Here is a 23,684-nt window from a genome sequence, read left to right on the forward strand (position 1 = left end):
CTTCTACGAAACCCGCTTTCCTGGCCAGAATCTCTCTTCTCTATCTATATCCAGAGAGCTAACCTTAAAAAAAAAAAAGACCAATAACAAAAATATTCTGATCTTGCTGGAGATAGCATTCAAGATGGACCAGCCAGATGGGTCAACTATGCAGCAAGCTGATATTGATGCCCTGATTTTTGAGGCTAGGCAGGTATGTACCGAATATCTCTTGATTCAGTGTCTTTTCCTTGAACCTTCCTATTGACTGACTTATCTCCAACAGCTTGCGACTGACTTGACTACCCCTGGTCTCGCGAGCCAAGTGGCTAACATTCAAGAGCGCTTGCTAAAATTACAGAAGTCGAGTGCAGGGTGGATGATAGCGGATGGCTTTCTCGGGTGCGAGGATCCAAAGATCAGGTTCTATGGACCTCTTACCCTTACGATGAAAATTAACCAGGAATGGTGAGACATCTGTCATACCTTGAGTACAAGAAGTCGCCCACTCTAATTTGGTCTTCTATTGCTTTATTAGGGACATTCTCAATGTGGAGCAGCGGTTGGCACTTCTTGCACAGTTGATGAACTGCTTCGTGGTACTCATCGACTCCGCAGAGAAACCGTTGGTCATGAGAAAATTTTTCTCTACACTAACCACGTTCTTTTTCAAGCCCGGGTCACCCTGGACATACAGCGTGCGTCACGTCACCGTGACTTTGGCTAATGGGAAATACCTCCCTGAAGATAAGTCGGAGGAACCCACTCTCGCACTACATGCGCTATCGGCTCTCAGCCATGAACGTCTGGTCGCGTTACTGTCATTCTGCACTGCGTTAGCCGAGGAATCCACGCGATACCTTACCGAAGGGTTAGCACTTTTCCCATTCTTCCCGTGTTTTCTAACTCCCGCTTACGCGTCTAGTAGTACTGAATCTGGTAGCCGACTGCAAGCCAATACTAATGACGTCTTCCACTTAATCGATTACGGTTTTGAGCGTGCTGTAAACAATGCGGGCAGTGTCTCAAATCAAAATGTAACAGACCATTCTCTTGATGTAGCCAAGGAATCTATTCAAACACTACATGTATGTATTATGTGTCCGATCCAGCTGCGTTTCTTGTTATTTTGGTGCTGATCGCAACAATAGGCATGGCTACAAGCCTTCCATAATGGAAAAATCAATCCTCCAGGTCTTGCCGAGAAAGTAAAGAAACCGTTGGGCTTTGCCGCGCACTTCTTTGGCATTGAGGCCTTAGCTTTGCCTGTGATGGAGCTATTTGCGGAAACAATTGCCAATCAGTATAAGCTGGTTGGTAAGGACCACATGGATGCCATTATAAACTTTATCGTCGGTCCTGGGGAGAAGTATGCGATTGCCTTGATGAATGGTGAGTATGATGATGAGTCCTTGAAGTTCTTGGATCTCCTTTTACGATTCTCAGCACTCGACCAGTCAAATATCATCATCAACGGCCCATCTGATGAAAAACGGGAGAAGGTTCTCTTCCTACTATACAAATTATTCCACGCGCCTGGCTATCCCCAGGTTGATGATTGTGCCGTTATTCTGCTTTTAGAATTTTGGACTGAAGTTGCAAGCGATATAGACGAGCTGGTTCTTGATGGTGCACTGGCAGTTTCTGAGGAAATTAAACAAAAGCTTGCCAGAGTTATTTCTGAGGGTTATGACAAACTACGTTTCCCAAGCCACGAAGTTTCTGAGACTTGGGATGACAACGAGTTGAGACTGTTCGTTTATTTCCGCCGTGAATTTGCTGAGTATCTCCTTGAGGTATATCCATTATTAGGAGTGGACGTTATTCGCCATATCCTGGAACAGGCTTCAGACTCAATTGCGAAGGACGATTGGGAAGGGTTCGAAGTTGCAATCTATTGTTTGGGATCCCTTGCGGAATCTGTTGCTGAAAACGAGCATGCCGACCATCTTCTTGATGACCTATTCTGCTCAGAAGTTTTTCAGTCAGTATGTTTCGGCCACAAGGAAATTCCTCTAAAGGTACGGCAAACTATGGCCGACATGATCGACCATTATACTCCGTATTTTGCTAGGAATGGGAAGCTCCTTACCCCAGTGTTGAACTTCTTGTTTAGCTCCCTTGATTTCCCTTCTTGCGACCCAGTGGCTTCACGATCTATCTCCTCGCTCTGTCAGTCGTGCCGAAAGTTCCTTCCTATGCATTCCCAGGGATTTATCGATAAATTTCACCAGCTATGCACCAAAAGTTCACTCGGTGACTCCACCCTAGAGCGTATTGCAGAGGGAATTGCTGCGGTCATCCAGGCGACGGAACTTGATAGAGAGAGAGCCGTTGCTCTATTGAAATTACTCAACCCTTTACTCCAAGAGGCACAGGCAGCCAGTCAACAAGCGAGCAATGGGCAATATGAAGAGGGTCTGGCACGAAGTTTAATAGTAATGCGTTGCACGGCGAGTATTGGAAGGGGTATTCGCGCTCCAGATGATGATGTGATTGATCTTGATACCCATGATTCCCAACCTGCATCCGACTCATTCTGGGCCAATGACCCTCTCGGGGTATCTGTTACAGAAACTGTTATTCGCATCCTTGACACATTAGTGGGCCAGTTCCCCAACGAGAGCTACATGATTGAGGCGACTTGTGACGTACTCAAGGCTGGTTACACTGAGAGGCACCCAGGCCCTTATGTTCTCCCAACCCAAGTAACCGTTCGCTTTGTGAAGGCCACAAATATCTCATCTCCTCGCTTTTCTAACGTCATGGCTACTGCCACTGCATTTTTGGCCTCCCGGTCTTCAACCCCTCTTGTCATTGAACAGGAAGTTACGGAATTGACCCTGCACACAGCTACTTTGATACAAACCTTGACAGTCTCGGCCAACAGCTATGATCCAGAAGCGGCACACAGCTGTATAGACTTCCTTACCCGTCTCATCCCAAGATATTATGTGCAATTCTTTAATCTGCAGTGCGTGGATACTACTCCGCCCCCTCTTCCTACAATCCTTTACTTCACTCTGGATGTGCTCAAGAGGCCTGAACCCCTACCTCTTCGCGCATCTTGCTCATTCTGGGCTGCCATACTATCCCTAACCGACCTGCCTCCCGGGCTAATCTCAACCGGGGCCTCTATGGGCCCTCCCCGGCCTAACGAACCTCCAGGATTCCTGGACCCTTATCTTCGCGTACTTGGTGAATCTGTTATGTACCAGATTGCTGGAAACTGTGCCCGTTCCGACCTGGACCATTTCAGTGAAGTCATTAAGAAATTCGTCTTCAAACATCAGGGCGCTGCTCGGCTCTATTTTGGCAATGGACTGGCATCTGTGGATGTTTCACGCAAAGCCCCTACCTCTGACGCTGGAGCGACACAGCCATTGCCGGCACCATCTGTTACACAGCAGGACTTACAAAAGTTTCTTTCTACCATTATTTCTCTCCGGGGGGCAAGACAGACGAATGCAAATGTCAAAAATTTCTGGGTATCTAACCGGGGTAAAGGGTTCGCATACGCATAACCGGAGCTTAATACCGGGACATTATGAAAGAGAATTCCCACCCTTTACTGTTAAGCCGGAGATATGAGGTGCAGATGTTTAACCCCACGGGATGTATGGTTAGTTACACAAAAAAAGAACGAATAACCGATTGAATGGATGAAGGCATGGTAGACTGTAATGATATGAGGACTCGTAAGTTCGTTTCCTAATCCTACGCCTTGCTCGTATGATGCCTGGGGTAAAGCGGAATGTTGCTGTGCACTTAGATGCAAGATATTACCAACATATATCCCAACAGATCCATAGGTAAGTAGTAACGGCTGATGCACTGCGGTCCGCTCCATCAAAGTTAAATAGCGATGCTTTAGCTGTTCATGCCGTTTCATTTTCTTTATCATCTCGATCCCCCAACAAACACTCTGCCCTTGGTATGACGACATAAATATCTCATTCTAGCCACGAAAGGCCGGAGTATCATATTCTCAGACCCAATATGAGCAGCTTGCAACAGGCCACCTACTGCAGGGAAGTGGTAGCTAAGGACATAGCTATGCATAATCCTGGGGCCACTGATTGTTAATTTCTCATATACATGACACTACGGAATACCCAGCAATCTAGAAACTGTCTTCTACTCTTGGATACTCGAAACTTCCATTCACTGTGGGGATGCATACAACACTTGCCGTGTTTCAGTGACTGCGCGATTTACTTGATCCCCCTTGAATCAGTTGAGTATCTGGTCGTGTGAAGCATTTCTATGAATGTGCCATGGTGGGGATATACATGAGATAATTTCGAATATACCCCATTCTGCCCCAGATTACGGCGTTCAGCCTCTAATCTGGGGTATGTCTAGATCCTCGATATCATACCTTGTTTGAATACCAAATTTTTCTATAAATGGGGCCTGATACCCCGTCCATTTGAGATAACATTCCCATCATCAGTATATCCAACCTCATCTTAGCTTCCACACCTGAACCATATCACCAAACTCGTCTTCAAAAATCCTCAACCTTCAAGATGCAATTCTCTGTTGCTACTATCTCCCTGTTCGTGGCCCATGTGGCTGCCGTTGCTGCACCAGATCCAGCTCAGGTGGCCCGCCTTAGTAGTACGTGACTTATGCCGCCTAAATTTGACAGTGATAACCCGATATTCATTGACCACTGTTGCTAATATTGTATAACCAGCTTCTATCCACGTCCGAAATGGCCAGGAGGTTGGCTTCATCCCCGCGGTGTCTGCGGCTAAACGCGACGGCGGCAGCAGTGATGGTAAGAGCATATCCAATCATTAACATCTAAGGAAGATACTGATAAATTCCACGAAAGGCTACCACAATTTCTGCAACGGTCCTTGCCAGGGCTGGTTCTGCACAGTTGGTGCTAATCCCCAGTGCTGCCTCACTGATAGGGGCTGTGGTTGCTGTTGGTTCATGGATGGCGCGGCCTATTTCGCTGACACACGCCCGGCTGATAAGCAATCCAAACATGGTGGAGTTCTCGATGCGGGATCTGTGAAAAATCTCAGTGATAAAAAGGCTCCGTCCCGGCGACCTCAGAGCCAATACAAGGTCGGTGGGTCGAAGTCGAAGGGTGGCTAGCCTTGTTCGCAATTTATATCTGGTACGCTCTTCTCTTCTGGGAGGTCGATTTTGATTTGATATGAGCCATGTTTCAGAGACGAGCCTATGAGATGGGATGTTGATTCGCCATTTATTACTTGAATTGCACCTGCAGCGTGTATATTCAAGGCATTTGATTTCCACGAACGTTGTTTGGCTAGTTAGGCGTGATGCGTTTAGGATTTTTTTTTCGGGTATATGATGTATCATGTATGATGAGATTAAATATAGCATTCAACAATATGATCCAGTGACAATAGCTGTGTATGGAGAGAAGGCTTCCTTATTTCCTTGGTCTATCTATAATCTAGTATGGTATAAATGAACCTCAGTTTTCTTCGGGCCTGGGACAACTTTTGAAAACGCTATTCCATCATTACAAGATTTTCCAGTCACGCCATTCATAAAAATACTCGTATCAGGAGAACACAAAAGGTATATCCGCAATATCCCAGAATGTTAAAACATAATAGAGGGACAATGGCTCAGAAAGGCTGATTTATGGGGTTCCATCTGGGTGTGTTGAATCCGTTAATATAAAGAAAAGTCAACAAGCCTTCAATTTAGTAACCTCGTCCAGATAGCTTCTCCTTCTCGCTCATGTCTCGTACGCTAATACCGACCATTGCCTCACCGAGACCCTCGCTCAATTCAGCCAGCATCTTGGCATCCTTGAAGTGAGTGACTGCCTGGACGATAGCCTTGGCTCTCTTGCGTGGGTCGCCAGACTTGAAGATTCCAGATCCCACGAATACACCATCACAGCCAAGCTGCATCATAAGAGCAGCATCAGCGGGCGTGGCAACTCCGCCAGCAGCGAAGTTGACAACGGGAAGTCTGCCTTTCTCGGCGGTTTCGCGAAGCAATTCGTATGGAGCGCCCAACTCACGAGCGAATGCGCGCAGCTCGATTTCAGGGTCCTGGGCGGACTGCAGAATGGATCTGGCACGGGCAATTTCAGTGTTGACTTGACGCATGTGCTTTACAGCCTCGACAACATCACCGGTTCCGGCCTCACCCTTGGTACGGATCATGGCAGCGCCTTCGGAAATACGGCGGAGGGCTTCGCCCAGGTTTCGGCATCCGCATACGAATGGAACATTGAAAGAGTGCTTGGTGACGTGGTAGACATGGTCGGCTGGAGTGAGGACCTCGGACTCATCAATGTAGTCGACACCAACGGCTTCCAGGATCTTGGCTATGAGTTAGCACAGCATTCAGTTCATCCAGATGCTTCCCCGTACTTCATACGGAGGAGAATTGACTAACCTGGCACTCAACGAAATGTCCTATCCGGGCTTTGGCCATAACTGGAATTGTGACGGCAGCCATGATCTCCTTGATCATTCCGGGGTCAGACATGCGGGAAACACCACCCTCGGCTCGAATATCGGCTGGGACACGCTCAAGGGCCATAACGGCAGAAGCTCCGGCTTCTTCAGCAATTCTTGCCTGCAGATCAAAATGCCGAGTCAGCATTGATGTCCGTCTTCGGCTTGTATTCTAAATATACATCGCAGTGAAATGATAGCGCATTCAAGATATACACACCTGCTCGGCATTTATAACATCCATAATGACACCGCCCTTCAGCATCTGTGCAAGACCAGCCTTGACGGTGAAGTCCTTGGTGACTCCATTCTCGCCGGTAGTGCCGGTGGCGGGGTGCTCTTGTGCCATTGTCTCAGTAGCGGGGGGTTAATTCAATGTAGATAAGAATGAGTCTAACGACGAGGATATCGAGGTGAAGTGAAGGCGACGCAGATTTAAATAGCAATTGCCTGGGTGAGAGAGAGGTGAAGATAATGAATTCGGTCAAGAGAAAGGAGAGATGGAATATTGCCCCCGCAGTTAGTCAAAAATTCGGTTGAGAGAGATAAAAAAGATTTTGAGTTTTAGCTTCAAGAGCGGAACAGGTAAAGTTTACGGCCAGGGATGAGTCAAAATAGACCAATTTGCAGGTGAAAGCCCCTTTGCTTTTGGAGACTGTGCCTATCCAAGGGGGGTGTTCTCGTCGCTGGCAGGGCGTCGCTGATAAATGCAGCATATATTAATTGATGGCGAGCACTCCGGAGGAGAATTCTCACGGGGAAGTCATATGAGCATGGCCTTAGCTTGCTTGCATCTGAATGCCATGCCTGGATCGTTGAACAGTCGCCGCGGATATCCGTATACCCGCCGATAGCGAGTAAGCCGCAAGACCTTGGGGACTATCAATATGTTTTGCTATTTTTTTTGTTTTCTTTTTCATAATTTTGTGTTAATCGTGTGTACCACAGGTGATGACATATGTTGTCTAGATGCAATTGAAATAGGCCCCTGGAAGTTAATCAGATGAGGGAGGTACCCTCGTATCCATCTCTCCGCACATGCCCTTTTTCTCCGCGGCCGCGCTAGGGAAGCATCTTTTTTGACCGAAACACATCATCTAGCATGGGCCGAGATCCCATATGGGCTTTGTTGATACACAACAAGGGGTAAGATCCTTTTCATGGACGTCCACATGGCGTTGTGCATGGTGTTGTCCTGAATCCCTGCTGTGCTGCCCATGGACAGTCAAGAGTAGGTAGTGTCTTGTCAGTTCAATCGATGGTTGAGTCGGTTTTCTGTATTATTAGTATGCGAAGATAAGAATAGGGGCCAGTCTAGATCAAATGTAACTTTCAAGTTATCGGTCATATCTAAGAATAGTAATAAATGTAGAATCACCATGGCTGAAGGAGAATGGATGAAGCTGGAGAGCTTCTTCGCTGTTGTTGAAATACGAGTCGCTGGATGTCCTGATTGGGCAATGGACCCGAATTGGCGGATAAACTATGGTCCGTGCTTGCCGCGCCCTCCGACGTCATAGCAAAAGAAGGAAGGAGCGACAAGGTCGGAAGAAGGAAGGAACAACAACAACAACAACGATAACAACAAAAGCCATCAAACTGGCATAGAAAGGCAGCAGTTTTCACGCCATTGAACCGGGAAGCAGCCACATATTCCTCCAAGGTCCGCTTCTACAACCCCTAAACCACCGCTTCTCATTATAGAACACCGCCGCAACTCCACAATGGCCTCCCAATTCCTCCGATCTGCTTGTCGGCCGCTCCTGTTTGCTGTACCGCTATGCGCTTCCTATTCGGTCCTACAAACTAGAATCAGTTCCCCCATACTCTGCGATTATGCATCTGGACCTTTGCACCCGTCCGTATCTGAATTCACCCTCAAGCATGAAGGCCCGTCATCTCAGCAGAAAGCCTTGTTCGGTGGTTTAATAACTGCCGAGACCGCCCGTCAGATCAGCCTCGGCAGTGCGCTTGGGGTCCTCACTGGCCTTGGACTACGTATTTTCTCGAGAACCCTGGCATTTTCTATTGGCCTTGCTATTATAATCATTGAGGTGTGTTTTATTCGCAGTCACTTCAATAATGTCTGTCCCAGCTGTTGCTAACGATTGGGTAGTGGGCTGCATCCAAAGGATACGACATCCTGCCGACCAGCTGGTTGCAGAGGCACATCAAATCCGTTGACTTCCGAAAGATGACGCATGAAAATGTCCCTTTCAAAGCCAGCTTTGGAACAACCCTGGCTATGGCTGCTTTTGGTGAACTTTAGACCTATACTCATATAGATTTCCTTTGTCTTCACGTCTGCGGCTGGGAAAGCTAAGAAATGTGCATTATTTACCATCCGTGGGGTACACGATGCACTTCATGGCTACTATATACATCGTTTATATTTCGTCACAATTGAGACCACAGGGTATCATAAGTAGCGAGAAGGTGTTTATTATTATTCATTCTCACCCATCGATGACAAGGTCTTCCAAAATGCTTTCTATTTCCTCTCGTGACAGAGGAACACCGAGCAGTTCTGCACCACTGGGATCTAGCTTTGATGTGATCATTTGATGGTCATAGAACTCTTTCAGCTGCGTTCTAAACATCATCTCAGATGAGGAAATAAACTCCTCCGAAGCTTTATGAAAAAGAGCTCGCCATTCTATTGCAGCCACCTTTCCACTTCTGGTGTCACTCTCTGGATCATCAGCCTCAATCTGGGCGTCATCCTCTTCCTCGCCATCTTGATTGTCTCCTAGCATCATAAGGATCTCTGTAATCAATAGTCGATACAGCTTGCGTGTATTTTCCGGTAAACTTTTCAGAACAAAGCCGATACCTTGTTTACCGCCAACACGCCGGATTTTACGTCCAAGCAAGCTATGCACCTCATCTACAACATTTAATTCAACATCATATGAAGCAAACGTTGTGCAGTCGTGAAATACAAAGTTGAACTTATCCCGAAGGGTAATATCCCAAAGCACCAGAAAGTTAGGAGTATCAGCGGTTGCCAGAATATTGATATAGGGTATTTCAGCAAGTCGAGCCAGCTGCGACTGCTGCTGCGCACGACGCAATGGCGGTGCATCAATGGAGTTAATGAGAACTGTTATCGGTTGTGGAGGTGGGTTTTTGAGCAGAACCGCACGGATAGATTCCAACACGTCATTTGGCTGAACACCGAGTTTTGAGGTATCATCAGGGCCTAAAATAGCCGTTGCAACAGTTGCTAGAATAGATCGGATGGTAATATCCGGTGTATATCCATTCACAACCACTATTGCAGGGGGTTGATTGTAATGCTCATACAACCAATCTGCGTACCTTTGGACAAGTTTCCTTTTAGATCCATATCCATATATGCACACATTGAATCCTTCAGTCATTTCGAAATGCCACTGTGGAAAGGAGCGTCCATGAAGCTCTAACAAGTAATCCTTTTCCTCTTGCAGCGGATCCTTGTACTTTCCGAGCTGTTCAAAAAATTCTTCATGGGTAAATAGGGACGATTTAGCCATAGTGTTATTAGATGTCTGTACTGGTCCTGTCCGAGTCTGAAAAAAATATTTCTCCTGTGGTGGCAAATCCCCCTCGGGTGTCGTAACCCGTTCATTTCTCCTTGGTGTACTGGGTGTTTTTGGTGTTTTCGGTGTTTTAGGTGTTTGATCTTCAGGCCCTCGAACCTTCGGGGGCCGGCCTCGTTTCCGGGGAGTGGCTGGAGGTTCTTTAGGTACTTCTTTAGCTGCGTATTCCGGCTTAGAATCTGGTTCTTTTGGCCTATCTGTTCCCCCCATTGCAACTGTATCAACTTCGGGCACCGCATTGTCGTCAGACGGTACATCCCAAATTTCTCGCGCCAGCTTATTGCTGCCATCCCATAAATCATCTTCATGGGGATCAAGCAGCACCCTTGCACTTTTCCTCTTTGCTGACCTGTCAGCATTCCGTATCCGCGATGGCGTTCCATTCGGCGTTCCGTGGTCGACGTTCTTTAGCTTGGTGGGCGTTTTGAACAACGCCCTCGCTGTCGGTGTCTTGAGCGGAGACGCTAAATCGGGAGCAAAATCTACATTCTTGGTTGGCGTTTGTTTGGTCAATCGAGACCTCAGTCGGCCTGAAGGTGTGTCAGGAGCGGAGTGTTTCGTCGGAGTTCCGTTCAACTCATTATCTTTTCGGGACGTTTGTTTGGATCTCTTTGGAGTAGCTGATAGCTCTGATTGTAGGGGGTCTTCATCCGAGGATACCTCCCGTTGCTTGCGCTTCATCTTGACTGTCCAGCGTCGCGCGCAAACTAGAGCCTTTCTTGCTCCTCCCGGCGTCAGATATATTTTGGTTTCGCCCTGAAAGCTTCGAAGCGCAAAGAAACGCGAAACCACGTGACTGGCGCTTATCAGCGAGCTTAGAAGCGCCGTCGAACTATAATTTGGAGCGACCGTAGGAGCTCACAAGCTTGACTCACTCTCCCCCGATATTTCTGTTCCCTGAGATTGTCCGAACTTCAGTCAATTGGATACTCACAGCATATAGCTGCCACAACCGAGATGGCCCCGAACCATGCTAGAGCCATTGGCCAGATATCTCACTATGCCTGCCGCTTCTCGAAGCCTGGAACTCCGGTGTCGGGCCAGGTTCGTCAATTCACAACACCAATAGATACCTCGATCCCAGCGTCGAAGCAAAAGTTTGTACCGTCTTCAGGAACATATCCAAAAGGCTTTAAGGTCTCCGGGAGCCATGCTGGGGTGAAAGCGTCGAATACATCCGCTCCTGACCTCGCATTGATATGGTCCGAGGACCCATGCTCCGCCGCTGCCGTCTTTACTACGAACAAATTTCAAGCTGCTCCGGTTCAAGTGAGCTCAGAATTGATCCGAAAGAAGAAAGGAAATAATATTCGCGGTGTTATTGTTAACGCTGGCTGCGCCAATGCAGTTACCGGGAAAAAGGGACTGCAGGATGCCAGGAGCATGAGCCGAAAGGCGGACGAATGCAATGGGCTTACAGAGGGCGATTCAAGTACTCTTGTCATGAGCACTGGTGTTATTGGCCAATTGTAAGGAAAGCGATAAATTAATATTCTCGAGAACGTAACGGGCACTGATTCTCCTGGCTTAGGTTACCGATTGATAGGATTCTCAATAAGGTTCCTGAAGCGCAATCGAACCTGTCATCGACTCACGCTGCATGGTTACGCACGGCTCGAGCTATTTGCACTACTGATACATTCCCAAAGCTCACCTCTCAAAGTTTCACTTTACCCTCTTCTCCTGGCCGTACCTATAATATAGCAGGAATGACCAAAGGGGCTGGTATGATCCACCCAAACATGGCAACTCTACTCGGTATCATCTGCACCGATGCACCCATTGAAGCCCCGATATTACAATCGCTTCTTTCTCATTCTATATCGCGATCGTTTAACTCTATATCCGTTGATGGTGATACCAGCACCAACGATACGGTAGCTATACTTGCCAATGGAGCTGCAGGAGGAACTTCTATATCCTCAATTGATTCAAAGGACTATACCGCCATGCAGTCTATATTAACAGGCTTCACGCAATCCTTGGCCCAATTAGTTGTTCGTGATGGTGAAGGAGCCACTAAATTCGTCACTGTTCGCGTTAAAAACTCGCCTTCCTATGAAGATGCCAAACGCATTGCTTCCACCATTGCCCGTTCTCCGCTAGTGAAGACTGCGTTGTATGGCAAAGACGCTAATTGGGGTCGTATCCTCTGTGCGGTTGGATATACACCAGACCTGGCCCCTGGGACCGTTGTGCCTGAGAAAACGAGCGTGAGCTTCAAACCTGCTGACGGAAGTCCCGAACTCAAACTTCTAGTAAACGGGGAGCCAGAGTCTGTGGACGAGGAGCGAGCCTCTACTATCTTGCAACATGAGGATCTTGAGATCGTAGTGGATCTAGGCGGTGGAGCTAGTGGAGACGCAGGCAAGGGTGGCGAAGAGGCTGTTTATTGGTTCTGTGATTTCAGTCATGAATATGTGACTATCAATGGAGACTACAGAACATGATTTTGGTGCAATAAGCTTAGCTATACAAGATTGGTTGAATACTTACTCGAAGATTACTTAGAACAAGCAACAAGATGGTCTGGATGGTCATTATTGAGAACGAAGTATCAACGGGCAGCTATTATATACAGATTAGAGAACCTACTGAAGGCCATTTTGTCGAAGTACCCGATTTTTGGTATGAAGGGGGAAGACTCAAATGTGCATGTTAAAAAAAAAAAAGAACAAAATGAACGAGAAACAAGGATTGGCTTGTAAATTATCGAATCTCAACCCACGCCTCATGGTTCCTTTGGATTTTATTTTTGCCTGTAAATGACAATTCGCGCCTAGTCATCTTCCCTTCCCAAGAAACATATAGAAAGACCACTTGACATTGCTGATAATACAAATCAAAATATTTAAGAATAATGATGGAAAAAATGTTTGTGTAACGGTATTCAGAGCTTGCTGACCCGTTAAAGAAAATATTGCACCTGGACTTTTAGTTGCCAGGGACTAGGCCTTTAAGACCAGCACCGAAGTCACCTTCCCGAGCGGCAATTTCGAAGTAGCCATAGATAATTCTATCGGCGGTTAGTAAAGAGGCATGCAAAATTTTGTTAGACGAGAATATGACTTACGTTACTGCGAGAAGGATACCGGTTCCACTTCCTAGAGCTCCCATGAGGTCACTGGCCACGGACAAGGCGCCAATACAGGCACCACCAAAAGCGGCAGCGGTAGGAATGATTCTCTTGAGTTCCTTGTACATGCTCTGTTCACGGTGTCCAGCCATAACCAATCCTTGATCCTTGAGCTGTTTGGCAACATCCCGTGGAGCAGAGCCGGAGACCTCAATCCAGGTCTTAGAGAAGAGGGCACAGGCGACCAGCATAAAGATGAGGTAGCAGACGGTGTGGACGGGATCCAAGAGAGCTTCCTTAAAGTTGAATGGTGGAGACATATAATAGGCGATACCGGAAGAAGCGTAGAGTTGAGCAGAGCCACCCTCGCGAGGCTCCCAAACACCAAGAAGCTTAACAAGAATGTTGTCGGAAAAGCGGGAGTACAGCATCTGGCTGACCAAGAAGACGTTGGAGCAGAGGGCGGACTGGAGCATGATTGGCATGTTGGAGGTGTAGAAGAGACGAACGGGGTAGGATCCACGAACACCACGTTGGCGGGAGGACTTGACGGGAATTTCAACACGGAAACCTTGGAGGTAGATAACAGCGGCGAAAACGACAAGAGTGGCAATGAGGTTCATGATGTTGGGGAGGTTCTGGCGGTAGAATGCCTCGTACAAAGCGCGCTGCTTATCGGGCCAGGTGAGCAAGAGGTGGAAGAGAGCAATGACAGCGCCTTCGAACTCAGGTCCACGGCCGGTGTTGATAGTAGTGGGAGAGAAGGCCTTCCAGATGATAGACTCGCAGATGTTAGTAGCGATGAAGAGCGAGATACCGCTTCCAAGACCATAACCCTTCTGCAAGAGCTCATCCAGGAGAATGACGACGAGTCCGGCAACAACAAGTTGGACGATGAGCAGGACACAGACACCGGCTCCCAAGTCACTGGGTTGACCATAAAGGCCAGTAAGGACGTAAACGCAGGCTTGGCCGAAAGACAAGATGATAGCGAAGAGCTTTTGGGCAGTCTGGTAAAGTTCGCGATCGGTTTTGAGGTCGAGGTTAACGTCGATGAGTTGGGTTCCAGCAAGAAGCTAGAAAGTGCATTAGAAATCGAAATAACCATACTGCAACGATGAAAGAACAATATGTATTACCTGGAAGACCATGCCGGAGGAAATAATTGGGGTGATACCCAATTCCATGAGGGTTCCTCTGTTAGAGGCCAACATCATACGCAGCCAGTATAGGGGGTCCGAAGTATCGGAAGATACGATTCCGTACAGAGGCATTTGGCTCATGACCAAGAATATGAGCAGGGTCAACTGTTAGATCTCAACCATCAGCCACAGTCCAATTGCAATCCTCTCACGCGGTCTGATGACGGCTCACGTACTCCTGTCCACATAGCCTTCTGGTTGAACGGGACCTTGGTCTCGGGGGCAGCCACCTCCGGGAGGAGGGGCATGAAGGGTTTGATCAGATCGAGGAAGCGAACTACATCAGTCAGCAGGCAGTTCCCAGGCGTATACACAGCTGCTGCTGTCGCAATGGAGGTCTGGCGGTGGAGATGGACTTACGGCCGCTCATGGTGGCGGTTGTCTTTGTTTCCCCCGGACTGAACAAAAGAGGAAGAAGAGAGAACTAAAGAGGTTTATAAACAAAACCCAGACAAGCGATCGGGAGAGAAAGGGGGAAGAAGGGGGAGGGGAGGGAGAGACGACAAGGTGGTTGAAGCAGCAAAAGGTCGAAGTTCTCGTCTTCTTGGATGTTTTTGTGGACAAAAAGAACTTACTAGCGCTTTGAGGACACTCTGGTCGCATCACGGAGTTGCTGACTAAGAAAGACTACACGCGACCTCTTTGGGCTTTCTTCTCGCTTCTTCGTTTGGTCCATCTTTTATCTTCTTATCTTCTTCATCTTCTTCATTTTCCTCATCTTACAACTATTGCCTGTGCTGTCTTAGCAGCTGTGTGCCGTTTTGGTGGCCTAGAGATTGGTAGATGTGGCTCTCCCTGCTATCTACTCTGCTGCAAAATAACTACAAGCCTCGGTGTGTATGTCCAATACCGGATGAGGATGGCTGAGTTAAGGGACTCCTACTGGGCTGCACTCCTGCGCAATATAGACTCCGATAATGCTTCTATGATGCATTGGTATGAGGTGGTTGAAGTGACAAGGGCATTATGCATGCTTTACAAGCTTTAATAGCCTCATGACCATATTTTTTGGCTATTTCTTTATACCCAAAGAGACCAGACATGGCATCAAACAATGCAATTTGGAGATTGTTTAGCTGGTCCTCTAGATTACTGACTCCATCTGTTGTTTGATAGTCCTTTCTATACCCTGCAACAAAGGTATTTATTCCACCAAAACCATCTAAAAGTGAATCAGAACAGAATGCTGCTCGAGGTGGGCATTCATCTTCATGGAGAGCTCCTGGCTGGCATCATGTCTGGAATGAATACTTAAGGACATGATTCAGGCTGCCACATCCATCACTTCCTTCTCTATTACCCTAGCGTATACACAGTGACCTACTTCTTCCTAAGCAAACTCAGACACCTTCCCACAAACTTCATCATTATATCCGCGATCCTAGAGTGAGAAGTTTGATCCACACTCCTAAAACATATCAACTTTTTTTTTCTCTCTTCACTTTCATATACCAAGATACCTATATTTAAGACATCTCAGAGGAATTCACGAGAGACTTATTGTTTTCCAATGGGGTCACTTAGTCCAGTAACTCCCAACATGACTACTAAAGGCCGCCACCGTGACAAGGTATGCCGTTAGCCCATCTGCTATATAAACGGTCCCAGTCAGAGTTTTAACTGTAATAGTGGCACCACTGGGCATCCTCTCCGCGCCACGCTCCCACTTCTACTGTTCGGTCCCTTGTCAGCCGTATGAAGTCGAAGCTTTCTCCGCCGGACTCTACCAAGATGGGCGCAGCGGACTCTATATGCGAGGTAAGTTTGTTTTTATAGCTGGATGTTACCATTCTGACGGAGAATGGCAGGATCAGGAACCATCACCCAGGGATATGTCCACTTGTAGTAAGGAAGAGATTGAGACCTCCGAAGAAGGCCCTGGCATAGAGGGAGTCCCTTCTACCCCTGCCATTTCCACTGCTAGCTCAAGTGTGGATATCGGTAATAGCACCATGGTCTCTCCTTTCTCACCTCCAGACAGGGCCTGTTCAACTACTCCTAGCGAAGAAAGATGTACTAAACAGGACGTTGAAGGATCATCTGGTAGCCCCTCCCCGTCTGCCGACCTAGATGGGGATGATGTCTTTGGACCGTCTGAACCGGAACCACAGGGAGAGCCAGAAAATGACCAGGAACCTGAAGAAAGCGGAGAGAAGGAAAATGCCGCAGAGGTAGAAGGTGACTCGAACGAAGAAGTTCCTGTAGAGGAAGACCTGGAGGCCGAACTGGAGGAGGACCTGGATTATGCAACTGATACAGGTGCCAGTTCAGAATTCAAGGAAATCCCCAAAGAGGACTCTGTTGATGACGAAAGGTACAGCGATAAAGAAGCCGACGAAGAAGGGAAAGAAGAAGATGGTGGCAACGAAGAACGAGAGCAAGAGGAGGAGATGATACCATCCCGGGAAGTAGATTTCCTTCTGGAAAATGCAGAGGTAACTAGGCGTAATGACCTTGCTGCACTCCAAGATGAATTCGATGATGAGATCAGATATCTTGCCGATGAGCGAAACCAGCTGCTCACCGAAAAGATGTTCTGGCAGACCAAATTCGTGACTGCAATCAAAGGAAGAGAGAAACAACGCTCACGTGCCTCTTCCCTAACGGAGGATAACTCCCGCATGGATGCGATCAATAAGATGCTCCAGCGTGAGATGGGGCTTATCCAGGATATCATCGACAAGCAATACAAAGAAATGTCGGAAATCAAATCCAACTGCCTAGGTACGGTCGCGCAGCTTACCCAGGCATGCGAAGTTACCAAGGCATACATCGACAAGGCCAAGGAGGAGAACATGAAGACTGCAAAGGAGTTAGCTATCCTTCGCAAAGTCGTCATGAAAATCCGACAGCCATCTAAGAAGCTTACTGAATTCTCGATGCATCATGACTTCAAGCAGGCCTTGGAGGTCAACCAAGAGCTAAAGAGTAAGGCCGAGGCCCAGCAAGAAGAGCTTGACAAGCTGCAGGCCCAGCTAGCCGAACGAGATGCGAAGATCGAGAATCTACAGGCATCTAATACCAAGCTGGAGGAACAGCTCGACAACCTGGAGACATATAACGCCAAATACATGAACAAGCTAGAGGAAGCCAGCCGTTCGCTCACATACTACCAAAAGTCTCTATTACAGGCTCGGGACAAGGAAACTCAGCTCAATGACCGTCTCGCGACTGCGCTGGGTGAATGGGCAAGCAAGAAAAAGAAATTCAAGAACGAGTTACTCGAGTGTCGCGCTAAGCTGCAGCTTAAGGACACAATGATCAATGCTCTTCATGGCCAGTCCTCGATATACCTGGAGAACTGGAAGGAGACCATCAACATGCTCTCGGAGAAGAGTAAGGGAGACGAGCTGTCAGTAAAGCTTGCTGACTGTCTCCAGGAGACGCTGGATCGCAACGAAGCGTTAGAGATTGAACTTGGCGAGCTTCGTGAGAAGACTTTAACCGTGCTTAACCAAAGCCTGAGCTAGGATATGGTTTCGTGTGGCTAAAGCTTCTCTCTTCCCTGATGCATATACACACCATCCGCATCAGTTCTTGCTCCATTTTTGTGTGATATAGAAAAGAGCAAAGCCTCGGTTCAATTGAACGTTAGACTCCTAAGAAGGCTAAGTAGAGAGGCTGAAGTTATTATTGAATGTGGGGATATGCATTTGAAGCCGGCATATTAAGAAACAGGGGGGATGAACTATGGCAAAAGTAATAAAATACTAGCACTAAGAGTCCGAAAAAACGAAGGGCAGTGGCAGATAATGTTATATCAACATCCTGCTATATCCTTTCGACGTTGTATTCCACCAGAGATATAATGTTATTACCACTGCCTGCATCTGAAAGGTGAATAGCTAGAAACAACATATTTTTGAATAGTTAAAACCGAAACTGGCATAAAGAGGAATATCTTAAACGAATTGGCCGTCCATCGAAACAATATCTCCAAACCATCCAGATGCTGCTGTATTCGCTCGTCATGGGCACACATATTGGCCGCCTAGGAAGTAGGTATCCCGAGCGGCACCCCATCTCTGGGAGCCTTGACGCCATTGAATCCATCAACCCTGGTCTGTCCCTGAGGCCCAGCAGGAACAGCCCCTTCACTCTTCACTCTCCCTGTCGAAGGCTCCGTCTGCACAATACCAAACGACACCAAGGCCCACCAGCCGACCCATCCCCAGAACCAAACCGACACACCCACGAAAGCCGTAACGGCCAGCACAGGCACAAGCACCAGCAGCGCCAGACCAGTGCACACGGCCGTGAATGTAAGCGCGCAAAGCGAAGCAAGCACCAGCGCGGTGGAGAATGCGAATACCAGCACGCTGACGACCTGCACGACGAACAGGACGAGTGGGACTCCGCAGAATAGAAGCTGGGAGGCTAAGAAGGAGGCGAGGATAGGACGCTCCCTAGCAAAGGATGCGAGCTGGGATCTTATTTCTGCTCGTTTTGGAGGGGGAAGGACTGCATCGAGGGATGCATGGATGGCTGTGTAGGCGTTTATGATGAGAGCTTTGATGATGTTGATTATTGACCTGATGATTGAGGATAGGTAGGATCTTGGACGCGAGGCGGTGCTCTGGGGAGGACCCATTGTGATAGTTCACTGGTTAACTAGTTGGTTTATGTCTGTCTGGCGTGCGTTTCAGGGCTGCAAAGTGATATCATGCAGGGGATCGAGATGTCTTTGAACGTAAGTAGGGAAGAGAGCATGGATGGTTGGATGGATGGATGATGCCTTTGAGCAAGGAGTGCTTTAGTTATCAATAACTATTTACGGCTGAGCCACCGCCGACGTCATAGCCGGATCTGCGAATAGCACGAACTAACCGGTTAGCTAGTTAGATAGCAGGTACCTGTTAGCACATTTTGCCACAGTTTAGATACCTCTTGAATAGTTGAATTTACTCGAGCTCTTTATTAATTATGTTGCTATTCACATTGTCCTATTCGCAAGGAGACATTTTCTCCTGCAAAATGTAGCCATTATTTATCAACATCTGCTTCTCATATGTAATATATTTATATAGTAAAGAGATAAACATGATGTATCAGCTTGTTGGGTTGAGCTGGCTATATTCAACCCATCTCCTAACGCACTCGTCCACCCTCCTGAGCTGCTCTCTACTCGCCTCAATCTCGAAATACTCCTGGTGTTTCCTCCCACACTCCTCACACGGCTGGCCAGGTTTGACTCGGATATCAGCCAGTTCAAGATGCACCAATCGCTCCAGTCTATGCACGTTTGGCGCTTTCTGTGGAAGATGCAACGATGCATCCCCAGATGAAGGGTGGTAAGGGTAGTATCGGATCAGTGTAAGGTTATGAGAGCATTGCTGGGTTAGTCGACGACAGACATTGACTGCACGGCCTATCTTCAGGGTTATGGTGGCTGCAGTTCGTCTGCCGGCTGAGTCGTGTCTTGTGATGCGGGACGTAGGAGCAATGCCGGCAGAGGACATGATATCGCTTGTTCGTCTTCTTCTGGCTCCATGTCTATCTGGAGACGGCGGTATTAAAGAAGCAGTTTCGTCCGCTTGGGGTTGGGAGTCTCTAGATGTCACGCAGTATATATAGATATATCCCGCTTCATCAGCGGGTGATAGAGGCTCTGCAAGTCGTTGGAGCAGTTTTGATGTTGTGTCGGGTGATAGACTTGATGGGATCCAGGAAAGAAGGTATTCTGTCTGTGATGGGCCGCGTCTGGCAGAAAGTGACTGGCGAAGTGGTTGATTGTTGGATGGTGAAGGCTCCTCGACAGTGGGTGGAAGCTGCTTCCTCCTAGGCGGCGTGTATTCTTCCCAGCTAGATCTATTATGACAGCGGGGGTCCCGTTCATGATCAAGTCTAGCATGTCGGCGCCCACTACCGTTCGGCAGAGGTTGCGGAACGGGATCACCCAGATTTGGCGCGGGCCGGACATGCGAGCTTCTTCTGGGGACAGGATGACGCTCATCATCGCTGTCAAGGGGCGCAAAGAAACAGACAAACTTCATGCGCTGCTTTGACTTCTTCTTTGGGGCCTTTGGAACATGAAGCGTAGCTATACCAGCCACCTGCTCTGTCCGTCTATATGGGCCATCAGCCGAGTGACGGCCAGATGCTCCATTTCGATCAGCATTGCCCCCCGGAATGCCAGCACTACTACCGCGTACAGAGTGCACTTCATCCACAGACAACATGCCCACCCGTTCGATGAGCGTATCCAGACTGGATCGTGGTCTCAGTAGTCTGGATGGCCTCTGCCTCGAAAGCGACGATGCTGCTTCACCTTGAGTCTTGTGTTGCCAGCAAAACAAGCCGCCTGGTGTCTCTATCGTGATGTGGTCTCCTCTACCACCACCGCCTCTTCCTCGTTGAAAGTCATCTTGCCTGCTCGACGCAGTAGGTATCACTGTTCGTCGGCACCTTCGGCCATCGGCAGTCAGCCCTTGGCAGGTCGTTGCTGGGTTTTTTGAATCCGAGCGAGCGAGCTGGAATTCTGGACAGTGACGGATATGGGACATAGCACTCCGTCACCGGGTCTATCCTCTTAGAAGGCAGATATTGATATTGTTATCTTCCTTGCTCGACGTGAGTTTGGCTCAGCTCATTAGGCGCTTCGTTCCGGACGCCGAAACACAGGCGCCTTATAATTAGTTAGTTAAAATGCCAACCACGGAACCCAAATGGTCTCATCAGTTAACTAGTTATCAGGAGATGCTGTAGCAACGGAGAGTGACAAGAGCGAGTGACTGGCACTCAAGTCTTTATCAAGTCCTTAATGTAAGTAGTCGAAGATGTAGATCGGGCGGCGGTAAACATGGCGGTGCAGGGCTAACTATAATAAGAACCACGCTAGGCTGGAAAGAGTAAGACCAACACAGCACTGCCAGAACTGCTGGACAGAAGCCTCTTTTCCATTGCATCTTTTCCCTTTCGTCTTTTCATCTTTTCATCTGGCAGCAAATAGTTACTATCTTGCCCTTCATTTAGAGAGGGAAGGCCATAAGGAAAAAGAGAATTAAAAAAAAAAAAAAAAATAAAAAAAAAAGAGAGAGAAACGACCACGGTGTGATTTGAACACACAATCTCTGGTGGACAGATTTTCGCCTAAATAAAGACAAAACCGAAAACCAGCGCCTTAACCATTAGGCCACGCGGCCCCAATCCGACTTTATCAGTAGCTGTTTCTTCCTTGCCTGTTTTATCTCCCCTAACGCATAGAAGTCGATAGAAGTCGATGGCCAGCGATCAGCCGCAGCCTCTGGGACACGGATATGGAACACTCTAGACTTGCTACCTTTAGCTAGTCCTCCAGTGGGCCTCCACGGTAGTTAGCTTAGACAGAGTAGTTAGTTAGCTTGGGATAGGTATTAACTGACTCGGAATGGCGCTTTTATAGCCCAATCAATGCCGTCTGACTAGTTAACTAACTGGTTCCGGATCCCGTTAGCCTTTCTGAGGTCATTGATTGACCCTTTTGGTACCAGGCAGAGATTTTTCGCAGCCATGGACCTTTTCAGCCTCGGGCTCTTCCCGTTATCATTCTTATTATTCCTATTCCGCAGGCATCCGGCAATGCTACACAGAGACTGCAGCGTAGTAGTTACTCACCAGCTCATCAATGTGCAACCCAGCTCGTTACTTAGTTGACACAGACGATGCGGATTCTCAGCTCGCCGCCAACGAACGGTTCTTTGTTCTCTCGGACTGCATCTCGCTGCATCCTTGCCTCCCTCGTCTGCTACATCCTCCTGGTCCAGTACTGTCGAATTCGTAGCCATCGCGACCCAACCTCTGCCTTCTTCGACGCGCGGGAGGGATACAAGCCGATATACTCCGGGTTTAGAGCCTCAAAGGGCGCTAACTTTATCCGATACATCGATGCGGTGGCCAGCTCCACCACCAATGCCACCACAGCTCTCAAACCGCCGCCGGAGAACAAAAACGCAAGTCTCTGCGTGGGCATTGCCTCCATCGCTCGCAAGGATGTGAGCTACATTGAAGCAACGGTTGGATCCTTGCTCATGGATCTCGGTCCGCGGGAGCGTGAAGATCTCTACTTGATCTTATTTATACCCCACGTAGACCCGACGATCCATCCTTCCTTCGAGAGTAAATGGCTATCGGCCATGGCAGACAGAGTCCTGCTCTATAACGTTACTACGGCAGAACTCGATCACCTCAGAGAACTGGAAAAGGAAGGGGGGTTATTTAGGGAGAAAGGCTTGTTCGATTACGTCTATCTGCTAAAGGCGTGTCAAGAAATTGGGGCTCCACATACCATAATGGTGGAAGATGATGTCCTCGCAATGGATGGCTGGTACCATCGTACAAAGCGAGCTCTGGTAGATGCTGACCAGCAGACCAGCCGGCTGGGAGCGTCACAGTGTAAGCTGTCTCCCCTTTCTTTATTAAAAATTCCCTATCTGATTCATTGAGATTAGATTTATACCTTCGACTGTTCTATACCCAGGGCCTTCTAGGCTGGAATAGCGAAGAATGGTTTATATATCTCCTCTGCTCCGTGGCTGTGATCGCAGCCCTTTGGGGTACCCTTGTTACCACTCGGCGGTATGTCCCTCGCTCAAACAGCCTACTCACAAATAAAGCCGTCTTGGTCATCTGCTTTATATACGGGCCTCTCTGCATCGTGCTCTTCTTTGCCTCGGGCCGTTTGTCAATGCTACCGATTCCCTCAGGGGTCCACCAAATGCCGCGTTTTGGATGCTGTTCTCAGGCCCTTGTGTTCCCACATAACCGTGTCCCGGATGTTGTCTCCTGGTACGAGAAGAAGAAGATTGGGTTTGCGGACTCCCTTTTGGAGGAATATGCCAACATAAATAACGAAATTAGGTGGGCTTTAACCCCCAGTGTCTTCCAGCATATTGGTGCCAAAAGCTCGAAAGATGGTTCTGGTGATGATGTTGCAAAGCAGATTTGGAACCCAGACTTTGAGCTGAATGACCCGATTGCACTGCAAGCTGAACATAACGAGGCTACTAAGCCCGCTAAAAGCATGCAATAACTAAGCAGAGGAAGGAAAAACTGATATCTAACTACTAATAACTGCTTTCCAACTATCACCTACCATTAACAACTGATCTTAATGAATATATTGACTATTGTTACGTGACGAATCTCTTTGTGATATATAGGTTTACGGGCACTATAGGTCTGTTCGAGTTAGCCTCCCTTTTGCAGGCCTTTCCATTCTACTCACACAGTCGCCATCTTACACCAACTTGCTAGTTTTTTCTCTGCAGCTATACCACTGTCTGAATCGCCTGAACTGATGATGAAATGAAGATATCCATTTTATGACTTCAAGATCTATAACATATATGATTTTGGTAAATTAAACAGGGTCCCATGACATATATCCTACGCCTATGGAAAC

At 47.9% G+C, this 23,684-nt stretch overlaps 10 protein-coding genes across 10 annotated transcripts; 5 read left to right on the plus strand and 5 right to left on the minus strand.

Annotated features, from left to right (window-relative positions):
* Positions 1–124: 124 nt before the first annotated feature.
* Positions 125–3,503, plus strand: ARB_06743 (importin 13, putative; the record flags this gene model as incomplete). Its single annotated transcript, XM_003014937.1, has 4 exons — positions 125–193; positions 341–447; positions 518–1,067; positions 1,131–3,503. The coding sequence occupies 4 exons, from the start codon at positions 125–127 to the stop codon at positions 3,501–3,503; spliced, it is 3,099 nt and encodes a 1,032-aa protein (XP_003014983.1).
* Positions 3,504–5,678: 2,175 nt separating this feature from the next.
* On the minus strand, positions 5,679–6,795 carry ARB_06744 (uncharacterized protein; the record flags this gene model as incomplete). The annotated part of the gene is made up of 3 exons (XM_003014938.1): positions 5,679–6,308; positions 6,385–6,618; positions 6,667–6,795. 3 exons carry the CDS (start codon positions 6,793–6,795, stop codon positions 5,679–5,681), a joined length of 993 nt encoding a protein of 330 aa, XP_003014984.1.
* A 1,375-nt stretch (positions 6,796–8,170) lies between these two features.
* ARB_06745 (uncharacterized protein) lies at positions 8,171–8,715 on the plus strand (the record flags this gene model as incomplete). Its single annotated transcript, XM_003014939.1, has 2 exons — positions 8,171–8,500; positions 8,563–8,715. 2 exons carry the CDS (start codon positions 8,171–8,173, stop codon positions 8,713–8,715), a joined length of 483 nt encoding a protein of 160 aa, XP_003014985.1.
* A 187-nt stretch (positions 8,716–8,902) lies between these two features.
* Positions 8,903–10,708, minus strand: ARB_06746 (uncharacterized protein; the record flags this gene model as incomplete). Its single annotated transcript, XM_003014940.1, has 1 exon — positions 8,903–10,708. The coding sequence occupies one exon, from the start codon at positions 10,706–10,708 to the stop codon at positions 8,903–8,905; it is 1,806 nt and encodes a 601-aa protein (XP_003014986.1).
* Positions 10,709–10,984: 276 nt separating this feature from the next.
* On the plus strand, positions 10,985–12,477 carry ARB_06747 (uncharacterized protein; the record flags this gene model as incomplete). The annotated part of the gene is made up of 2 exons (XM_003014941.1): positions 10,985–11,496; positions 11,574–12,477. 2 exons carry the CDS (start codon positions 10,985–10,987, stop codon positions 12,475–12,477), a joined length of 1,416 nt encoding a protein of 471 aa, XP_003014987.1.
* Positions 12,478–12,961: 484 nt separating this feature from the next.
* Positions 12,962–14,317, minus strand: ARB_06748 (uncharacterized protein; the record flags this gene model as incomplete). The annotated part of the gene is made up of 3 exons (XM_003014942.1): positions 12,962–13,043; positions 13,101–14,179; positions 14,243–14,317. 3 exons carry the CDS (start codon positions 14,315–14,317, stop codon positions 12,962–12,964), a joined length of 1,236 nt encoding a protein of 411 aa, XP_003014988.1.
* A 1,528-nt stretch (positions 14,318–15,845) lies between these two features.
* Positions 15,846–17,775, plus strand: ARB_06749 (uncharacterized protein; the record flags this gene model as incomplete). Its single annotated transcript, XM_003014943.1, has 3 exons — positions 15,846–15,875; positions 15,935–16,063; positions 16,120–17,775. The coding sequence occupies 3 exons, from the start codon at positions 15,846–15,848 to the stop codon at positions 17,773–17,775; spliced, it is 1,815 nt and encodes a 604-aa protein (XP_003014989.1).
* Positions 17,776–18,296: 521 nt separating this feature from the next.
* On the minus strand, positions 18,297–18,896 carry ARB_06750 (uncharacterized protein; the record flags this gene model as incomplete). The annotated part of the gene is made up of 1 exon (XM_003014944.1): positions 18,297–18,896. The coding sequence occupies one exon, from the start codon at positions 18,894–18,896 to the stop codon at positions 18,297–18,299; it is 600 nt and encodes a 199-aa protein (XP_003014990.1).
* A 457-nt stretch (positions 18,897–19,353) lies between these two features.
* ARB_06751 (uncharacterized protein) lies at positions 19,354–20,808 on the minus strand (the record flags this gene model as incomplete). Its single annotated transcript, XM_003014945.1, has 1 exon — positions 19,354–20,808. The coding sequence occupies one exon, from the start codon at positions 20,806–20,808 to the stop codon at positions 19,354–19,356; it is 1,455 nt and encodes a 484-aa protein (XP_003014991.1).
* A 1,137-nt stretch (positions 20,809–21,945) lies between these two features.
* ARB_06752 (uncharacterized protein) lies at positions 21,946–23,312 on the plus strand (the record flags this gene model as incomplete). Its single annotated transcript, XM_003014946.1, has 2 exons — positions 21,946–22,675; positions 22,732–23,312. 2 exons carry the CDS (start codon positions 21,946–21,948, stop codon positions 23,310–23,312), a joined length of 1,311 nt encoding a protein of 436 aa, XP_003014992.1.
* Between the last annotated feature and the right edge of the window lie 372 nt (positions 23,313–23,684).

This window comes from Trichophyton benhamiae (assembly GCF_000151125.1).
Source record: "Trichophyton benhamiae CBS 112371 chromosome Unknown contig00476.0, whole genome shotgun sequence".
Lineage (NCBI taxonomy): Eukaryota > Fungi > Ascomycota > Eurotiomycetes > Onygenales > Arthrodermataceae > Trichophyton > Trichophyton benhamiae.